The 10,000-nt window shown below is 41.1% G+C and overlaps 1 protein-coding gene across 1 annotated transcript in view; it reads right to left on the bottom strand.

The window, feature by feature from the left end:
• Nucleotides 1–10,000, bottom strand: part of LOC113814043 (PAS domain-containing protein cky-1) — a 29,814-nt gene that overhangs the window by 11,329 nt on the left and 8,485 nt on the right. Inside the window, exon 3 of the mRNA XM_070144117.1 lies at nucleotides 4,334–4,423. Coding sequence (XP_070000218.1) covers nucleotides 4,334–4,423 — 90 coding nt within the window. The remainder of the gene's footprint in view (nucleotides 1–4,333; nucleotides 4,424–10,000) is intronic.

The raw sequence follows: 10,000 nt of genomic DNA, 5'->3' as shown, positions 1-10,000 counted from the left end.
CAAAGAAATAAAAAAAAGATAAACAAATTTGAGGAAAAAATGGCCGGGGCGAACCGAGCCCGGCGACGCGATGGGACGGCGAGCGCTGATCTCCAGAGGAAAAGGAAAGCCGAGCGCCCGACGGGGACTCGGCCCGACAGGCGAGGAGGCACTGGCAACGCTTTTCTCACGAGGAGCCAAGAGGGAGGCCATCTCTCTCATTTTCTTCCTTGCATTTGCACAATGGCATTAGGCACACCTGGCTGGCGGGGGCGGGGGAGGAGGGGGGGAGGGGAGGAGGGGGAGATGAGCTTCATTTGTTTTACACGATGGTCGGTGCGCAAGAGTTCATTCATTTTTTTTCTCTTTCTCTTTCTTTTAATCTTTTTTTTCTGTGTCTGTCTCCGTCTATCTGTCTGTCTCTTTCTTCCCCTCCTCTCTCTCTCACTCTCTCCTCTTCCTTCTTCTCTCTCTCTCTTATTCTCTCATTCTCTCTCTGTTTCTCTCTATATTCATCTCCTTCTCATTCTCTCTCTCTTTCTCTATATATCCATCTCCCTTCTCATTCTCTCTCTCTCTCTCTCTCTCTCTCTCTCTCTCTCTCTCTCTCTCTCTCTCTCTCTCTCTCTCTCGCTATATATATATATATATATATATATATATATATATATATATATATATATATATATATATATATGTGTGTGTGTGTGTGTGTGTGTGTGTGTGTGTGTGTGTGTGTGTGTGTGTGTATTCCTCTCTCCCCCTGCCCTCTCTCGCCTCTATCTTTCTCATTCTCTCTCTCCATCTCTCATTTTCCCTCTCCCTCCTTCCCTTCTCTTTTCTCTTTTCTCCTTTCTTGGCCTTAATCTGATGTTAATTTCTAGGTTGAATCGTCTGTGTTTGAAGGAGTCGCTTTGCTTTTTGCATATGTATAAGTACTCTTTATAGGCTGTACAATGTCCCTTCCCATCGTGTGTGTGTGTCGCTTGCAGTTCGGCATCTGAATGGATCGTCAGTAAGGCAGATACAAATGATAAGAAATTAACCAAGATATTTATATATAAGGGAAGAAGATAAAGAAGAAGACGAGGAAGAAGGAAAAGACGACGACGAGGGAGATGGAAAAGAAGAAGACAAGGAGGAAGGAAAAGGAGAAGAAGAGAAAGAAGGAAAAGGAGAAGACGAGGAAGAAGGAAAAGAAGAAGACGAGGAAGAAGGAAAAGAAGAAGACGAGGAAGAAGGAAAAGAAGAAGACGAGGAAGAAGGAAAAGAAGAAGACGAGGAAGAAGGAAAAGGAGAAGAAGAGAAAGGGAGAAAGGAGGCCGACAGACACACGAGACCATAATCAGAAGAGAAAGACAATGACGTTTGTTCTTCCCTCCTCTCCTCCCCTTTCTCCCCTCCCCCCCTCCCCCACCCCCTTCGCCCATTCCTACAGTGCCCCATAGAAGGCCACGTCAGCCGTTGCGTCCTCAGTCCTCCGAGATGAAGCCGGGACCTAATCCCCGATTGGGAGCCTAATCTCTTTCTCTGTCTCTGTCTCTCTTTATTCTCGTCCTTCCTTTCTCTCTTTATCTCTCTCTCTCTCTTCCTTCTCTCTCACTTTCCACTCGTTCTCCCTTCCTCACCCTCTCTCTCACTGTCACTCCCCCCCTCTCTCTCCCTCTCCCTCTCTGCTCCCCCTGATCCTGCTGGCGGCGGCGGCTCATCCGAGGGACATTGTTATTTAAATGCGCGACAGCGATATCCTTCCCGGTGGCACAGATGAGACGGAGGAAAGGAGAAAAAAAGAGAGAAAAAAGGGACTGCTGGCACGGAGGTCGTCCAGTCTGCCACCGCTTTGTTTGGCGGCCGAACGCGCACGCGCACGCGGACACCGCCGCCGCCGCCGCCACCCCGCCCTGGTCAAGAACGAGCGGCGGCGGAGCGGGAGGCGGTCGCCCTCCGGCAGACGGAGACGGAGAGGCTCGCGGGGAACACTCGGGTATGCAAACAGAATTCATCTATCTGTATATATATATATATATATATATATATATATATATATATATATATATATATATATATATATATATATATATATATATATATATATATGTACATATTTATTTATATGTATATATATATATATATAGATATATATATATATGTATATATATATATATATATATATTTATATATATATATATATATATATATATATATATATATATATATATATATATATATATATATATATATATATATATATATATATATATATATATATATATATATATATATATATATATATATATATATATATATATATATATATATATATATATATATATATATATATATATATATATATATATATATATATCATGACCATATATGCAAAGCGAGTGAAGGTAAACTCGCTCTCCTTCAGCAGTGTGTTGATTCTTTCCCGGACGGAGTTGACGTGCAATTTGCAACTCATTTAGGCCGGCTTTGAGGACGACAAAGTTGGCGAGGGAGGCGACTCCTTTTTGCACTTTTTTTTTTTTTTTTTGCTACTATTGCTGTTGCAAGTAATGAGGATGGTTGGGATGACACTGAGAGCAAACACAAATACTACCATCATGATCATCATTATTATAATCATTATCGTTCTAACATTAACATCACCTTGTGAATATCTGTTCAAGTATCAGACACTATATATACTATATATATATATATATATATATATATATATATATATATATATATATATATATATATATATATATATATATATATATATATATATATATATATATATATTTATATATATTTATATATATATATATATATATATATATATATATATATATATATATATATATATATATATATATATATATATATATATACATATATAAGCCTTTATATGTTGTCTATTTTGTGATAATAATAGAGACGTTAGAATAAGCGGTACAAATACGATGAGGCTTTAAGTCTATTTTCATAAGGTTCACTCAAGGCAGGTCTTCAGCGGAGAAATCGTAAACATAACTTGCATATAAATAACTTCGAACAATACTATGAAATTCCTCCATTATCCACGTATTTCATCATCTTAGTCTGAAATTATCGATACTATCTATTCCCTTCATTGGAATGTGTATTCATCTAACCCTTTCATCACTTGCCTAGGAGACTGAACAGGGAATAATAAAAAAAAGTTATTTACATTTTTTTTTTTTTTTAGCCGAACATGATCTTAAATCAGGGTGATGTTGTTTACTTCCGGGGTCCAAGATCAGGGTTGTGGAGAAGCGATCCAGGAATTCTACCGGTGGCGATTCCATAAAGCTGGTGTGTTTAGTTTGCAACGTGCAATGTCATGCAAGAATAAGATGAATGCAGTCAGCAGGTGTATATTTTCTTCACTGATTTCCAGGTATTTTGATATAATTTGGTCTATTCGCGAGAGATTTTAACGCGAATTTGTTAAGTTCAATTGTACAGCCAATGAAGCTATATTGCAAGGCCAATTAACTTCGTGTAATAATTTTACGGCAATTTTCGGGTTGGAAAATATATATAAATTTTCGGAAAACTTGTTCAACCTTGCGCTAAAGTTACTCGCTCTTTTAGTTAAACTTGCCTAGTCTTTTTTGCATACGCTTACAAACTCGCTTCGCTTTTTGCTTAATTAGCCTTGTAAACCTGCTTTTGCCGTGTATATATTAGCGAAAGTGGAATTGCACAAGAACAGCTTGTAGCAGTCGGGAAATGTGATGTATCATAAGGTAAATCTCATGCTGTTGTTTCTTTGATCAATAATGAAACAATTAATATAAGAGACAATAAAAAAGGCTTTGGAGGATTAGAATCTTTTATGAAATTGGTATAAATTTGTTGCTCATTCTACCATATCCTAGAATGACTCAAATCAATAATTCACTCAATTTTACTCTTCCTTGCTCACCACTGAGTAACCGAAAGTTTACTTCCTCACATCTCAGTATCACCCAGCAAGCAGCGTGATGATAATAATAATAATAATAATGATAAGAATAAAAGATAAAGATAACAAAATTATAGCAATAATAATTGTTATAATGGTGAAATAATGATGATAAGAACGATGATAATGATACAGAAAGTGATGATAATGATAATCATATGCTCAAACTCAATTTCACTCACTCCAAGGTACTCACATTCGCCCAGTCATACTCATTCTTGCACTCCATGAATCATCTACTTTTACTCATTCTTACTCACTCTTACTCACCATAAATTGACCATTGGATATCTACGCCCGGCCATACTTAGTCTAGCACTCCACGAATCATCCATTTTTACTCATTCTTACTCACTCTTACTCACTCTTACTCACCATGGAGTGTCCGAGGTACTCAGCGGCGTTGTCGGAGATGTAGAGCAGCTTCCCTCCCTGAGTCAGCATCATGATGAAACCATTCATGGCCTGAGGAAGAGGAAAGGGAGAAAAGAAAATTAACTGAAATTCATATCTTTCGTTCCTACTTTTGTTTAGAATTCGGATTTTGACATCTTCCTCAGTTTCGTCTGAGCGAGTCTAGGTAATTCGCAATACTGTAAATAAAGACACGAATTCATATGTGAGTTATAATAATACTGTAAATAAAGACACGAATTCATATGTGAGTTATAATAATACTGTAAATAAAGACACGAATACGTATTGTATGTGAGTTATGATCCGTGTGAAAGTGTGGGCCCGAGAGGATAAAAATTCGAGCACCAGTTTAGGGCAACTCTGGTCTCGTCTGTTTTTCCAACACACAGGCAAGTACGAGTACACTTAGCCGTGTCTTTGTGTATATTATTTGTCAGTACACGAGTGTCAAATGTTGTTCTAAACATATGTATGTATGTGTATGTGTTTAGCATGTACACATGAATAAATGTATGTAAGTTGTGGTTACATGTATTTACATATGCATATATACAAATATAAACGGTTATGAGTGTGTGTTTGTTTGTTTATTTGTGTGTGTGTGTGTGTGTGTACGTGCCTATATATCTGTGTATGTATGTACATACGTGTGTGCGCATAGGCATCTCTAAATCAAAACACATCCATCTGTATACAAATATCCTTCCTGTATCCCACACACTCAGAGAATTCTCAAGAAAAAAAAAAAGACAACAACAACTACATTCGCTCACAGCATCTCCCGCCGCCTCATCTCACTCACAAATAATTGAAAAAGAATTCGATCCGAAAGAGCCGATCAAACCGACAGAATTTTCTCGAAATCGAAATGATGTAATGGCTCGTCTTATCACGTGACTCCCACACGCTGCCATGCCTGTCATTAAGCTAATTAATCAGACTGATTAATGGGATGCTTGTACGAAACCAATTACCCGTTTCTCTCTTCATAATCGCTTTTCTTTAGTTACCAATAATACGATTTTTTTATGGCGTGGTAATTATTGGGTATAAAAATATTCATTTTACAGAAGAATGCCGCATGTATTTTTTTTTCTCCCTCTCTACCACCTGTTTATTTCCCTTATTCATTCTTATCACTTCGTCTCGTTCCTCAGCCATTCTCCTTTGCTTCTCTCTCCTCCTCCTCCTCCTATTCTATATCCAGTACTCCTCTCCCTCCTTCCCCCTCCCTCCCTCCCCTCCCTCGTCCTCTTCACAACGCAGTCTCCGCTATTTAATGATTATTTTATTGCCTTCTTCGACCCCAAGATGCTCTTCGCCCTCCCCCCCCCCCCTCCAACTCCTCCCCAACTCGTCTTCCCCCACCTGCACCCCCCCCTCCTCCCCCTCCTTTCCCTCCCCTCCCCAATCTCTGCCCTTCTCTCCGTCCTCCTCTGTCTCTCTTCTCTTCTCTTAACCTTTTCTTTCTGATTTATCTTTCTTTGTGATTTTTTTTCTCCTTTCCTTTCCTTCCTTTATTTTTTAGTCCACTTCCTCCTTCTTTCCTCTTCCTATTCCTTTCCTTTCTTTCTCCTCCTCTCTCCCATTCTTAGTCTTCCTATTCTTCCTGTTCTTCCTCTTTTTTTCACTCGCACCTCCTTTTCCTCCATTTATTCCCCCTCCTCCTCCCCTTCCACCTCTCCTCCTCCTCCTCCTGCTCCTACTCCCCTTCCTCCACCACCACCTCCTCCTACTCTCCCCACCTCTTTTCCTCCTCCCTCTCGTCCCCCTCCTCTTCCCCCTTTCTCCCTCCCACGCCAGTGCCTCACATTCCCACCAATTCATTACTCGCATTCCTCCCTCCCTCCTCCCTTCCTCCTCCGTTCTCCGTTTGTTTATTTGTGGACGACGAAGGAAGAGAGGAAAAAAAAAAAAAAAAAAAAAAAAAAAAACAGGTTACGGCAGTCCTCGTCGCGTCTCTCAAGCGCTGGATATAATTAAGTTCCAATAAAAAAGCAGCGACTCGAGTCAACCACACGTAAGTAGGTGGCATTTCCACGAGGATTCTGGGAGGTATGTCGGCGTCTGCCTTTTCTCTCTCTTTCTGTTTACTCGAATGTTTTCTTTTTTGTTTTATTTTGTTTTGTGTTTTCTCTCTTTCTTGTCTGTTTGTTTTTTGTTTCGCTTTGTTTTGTTTTGTGTTTTTTTTCATTCTTTTCTGTTTGTTTATTCTGTTTCTGTCGGATTGTTTGTCTCTGGTAATTTGGTAATTTGTCTCTCTCTCTTTTTCTCTTTCCCTTTCTCTCTCTTTTTTTCTCTCTCTCCTTCATTCTCTCCTCTCCCCCATCTCCCTTTCCCACACTGCCCTCACCCCCTACCCCTCTTTGTCTCTCTCTCTCTCTCTCTCTTACAATTGCGTCGTTATTTTTGCATATACATATCTTTGTATATCCTCCCCCCTCTCTCTTTTTTTCTTTCTCTTTTTTTTCATTTTTGCGTCTCCCTCTATCTCTTTATTTTTGCTGTCTTTTAATTCTCTCTCTCTTCCAGTCTTCTTCTTCTCTCTCTCTCTCTCTCTCTTCCAGTCTTTTTCTTCTCTCTCTTTCTCTTCCAGTCTTTTTCTTCTCTCTCTCTCTCTTCCAGTCTTTTTCTTCAATCTCTCTCTTCCAGTCTTTTTCTTCTCTCTCTCTCTCTTTCTCTTCCATTCTTTTTCTTCTCTCTCTCTCTCTTCCAGTCTTTTTCTTCTCTCTCTCTCTCTCTTCCAGTCTTTTTCTTCTTCTTTTTTCTTTTTTTCTCCCTCCGTCCCCTCTTACTCGTCGTCGAAGGCAAACGGCTGTGGAAGGAGGGCGAGTTTTTCCTCGCGTGGTGGGGGGTGAGGGGTGAGGGGGGGGGAGGCAGAGTCTTCTCCGGCCTCCTCCTCCTTCTCTTCCTCCTAAGCTTCTTCTTTCCCCTCTTCCTCTTCCTTGTCCTCGCCAAAGTCTTCTTCTTCTCCATCTTCTTTTTATTTGCTTTTTTTTGGTTATTTTTCTTTTTCTCGCTTTCCTTTTTTTTCTTCTTTTTTCTTCCTTTCCTTTTCGTCTTCTTCTTTCTCTCTTCCCATTTTTATCTCTTATTCCGTAATCTCTTCCCTCTCTTCCTCCTCCTCCTCTACCCTCTCTTTCTCCTCCTCCTCTTCCCTCTCTTCTTCCTCCTCCTCCTCTTCCCTTTCTTCCTCCTCCTCCCCTTCCTTCTTCTCCTCCTCCTCCTCATCCCTCTCTTCCTCCTCTTTTGCTTCCCTTAAAAGGAAAATCACTTTCCTCCTCTCTCTCTTCCCTCCTTCTCTCGCGTGCTGTGCCAGAAGAAAGGGAAAGTGAGCAGGTCCGAGAATGAGAGAAGAGAGAGAGAAGAAAAAGAAAAAATGTAAAAAATATAGGAAGAAAAAAGTAAAAAAAAAACAGGTCCGAGAATGAGAGAAAAGAGAGAAGAAGAAAAAGAAAAAATGTAAAAAATATAGGAAGAAAAAAAAAGAGAATAAACATAATAAAAAAGGATATCAAATTGAGAATGGAAATACAATAAAGATAAGATACGGAGAAGAAATGAATGAGAGAAGCATTAGAGAGATGAATAATAACGATAATGATAAAACAAGAACAGGAAGGATAAGAGAAAAAGACTGCATAAACCGAGGAATAGGAGCAAAACGAAGAAAAAAACATAACGATGACATAAACTGGTAAATAAAGAAATAGAAATCTAGAAAAGGAACAGGAGAAGAAATGAATGAATGAGAGAAGAGGCAAACCAGGATAAAGATGAGGTAATGCGAGAAGTGGAGAAGGACGGAGAGGCAGAGATAACGGCTTGGGGTGGATCTCGGGTGGGAGGGGGGGGGTCACGTACACGCACACACACACACACACACACACACACACACACACACACACACACACACACACACACACACACACACACACACACATACACACACACGCACACACACACACACGCACACACACACACACATACACACACACGCACACACACACACACTTTTATCATGAACAATAACAAAGTACTTAAAGATTCAGTCAATTTTGTATTCTTAAATCCATAGATCAATTCCAAGCGCAGCCATTGGTCGTGCACAAAAATAGTACAAAAATAATAATCAAAACAAATAACATTGGCCAATTAGATTTGCATTTCACCAAAATTGTATTTTTCTGCACCGCCGAAATCGTCCTTGAGTTGGCGCTGCAACCAGAAAGACGAGGAAGAACAAACCAAAAAAAAAGTCAAAAAAGTAAAAAAAAAAAAAAAAAAAAGAAAAAAAAAAGAAAAGAAAAGAAAAAGAAGAAAAAAAAGATAAAGATGAAGAAAAAAAGTCTTGTATGTAATAAGCTTCCAATATATCATGATGACCTACGAAGCCAGATATCTGTTGTCTTTTCTTTCAAGGTTTCGCGGATGAGGAAGAGAGGGAAGGGGGAAGGAAGGGAAGGAGGAAGGAAGGGAAGAGGAGAAGGGAGGAAGGACAGAGGGAAAGGAGGGAAATGAAGGGGAGAGGAAGGAAGGGGAGAGGAGAAAAGGAAAGGGAAGGAGAGGAGAAAGGAAAGGGAGGGAGATGAAGAAAGGGAGAAGGGAAAGAGGAGAGGAAGGAAGGACAGAGGAGAAGGGGGAAAGGAAGGGGAGAAGGGAAAGGGGAAGATAGGGAGAAGAAGGATGAAAAGGGACGAACGGAAGAAGGAAGGGAAGGTGAGAAGTGTGGGAGGAACAAAGAAGGAAGTGCTGGAAGAAGGGAAGAAGGAAATGAGGAAGGGAAGAAGAGAGGAGAGGCGAGAGGGAAAGAAGACATGGAAGGGAAGAAGAGAGGGAAGTGGAGGAAAAGAGACGACAGATATGAATAAAAGATAATGTGAAAGAACAATGGAAAAACGCTGGAAAAAGGAGGAACAGGAGAGAAAGATCAAACAGAGAAACAGAAAATCAGAGAGAAAAAGGGGAAGGAGGAAGAAAGACGCAAAGTAGGAAACAGAAGGAGGAGGAGGGGCGGGGGGAGGGGGGGGGTCAGGCAGCAGAAGGAGAAGGCGACGCGGCTTCAATGACTCATGAAACATCTGAACATCAATAAGCGTCGGTGTTTTTTTTTATTTATTATTTTTTTTTTTTCTTTTAACGCTGACGAAAATCTATTAATAACAGCGTTCCCAACACATTCCGAGGCGGACCTGCAGGCGAGAGTGGGCTGGCAGGGGACCCGGGGGAACCTGGCAGGGGAAGGGAACAGGTGAGGGGTGGCAAGGGGGAGGGGAGCAGGGGGTAGAGTCAGGGGAAGGGAGCAGGGGTGGCAAGGGGAAGGGGGACAGGTGAGGAGTAGCAAGAGGGTTGGGGAGCAGGTGGGTAGCGTGGGGAAGGGAGCAGGGGGTGGCATGGGGAAGGGGCGCAGGGGGGAGGGGTAGCAAGGGGGTAGGGGAGCAGGGGGGGATGAGGGGCAGGGGAAGGGGAACAGGTGAATGGCAAGGGGAAGAGAAGCAGGGAAAAGGGAGGACGACAGGAGATGGGGAACAGGGAATGGGGGACTGGCTCTTGTGTCTGGCCATATGGGCGAAAAAGGCGTGAGAAGGGATGACCTAATGACCTCTACAGGATCCGGACGAGCTG

This window comes from Penaeus vannamei, chromosome 31, assembly GCF_042767895.1.
Source record: "Penaeus vannamei isolate JL-2024 chromosome 31, ASM4276789v1, whole genome shotgun sequence".
Lineage (NCBI taxonomy): Eukaryota > Metazoa > Arthropoda > Malacostraca > Decapoda > Penaeidae > Penaeus > Penaeus vannamei.
This window is presented reverse-complemented; position numbering and strand designations above follow the sequence as displayed.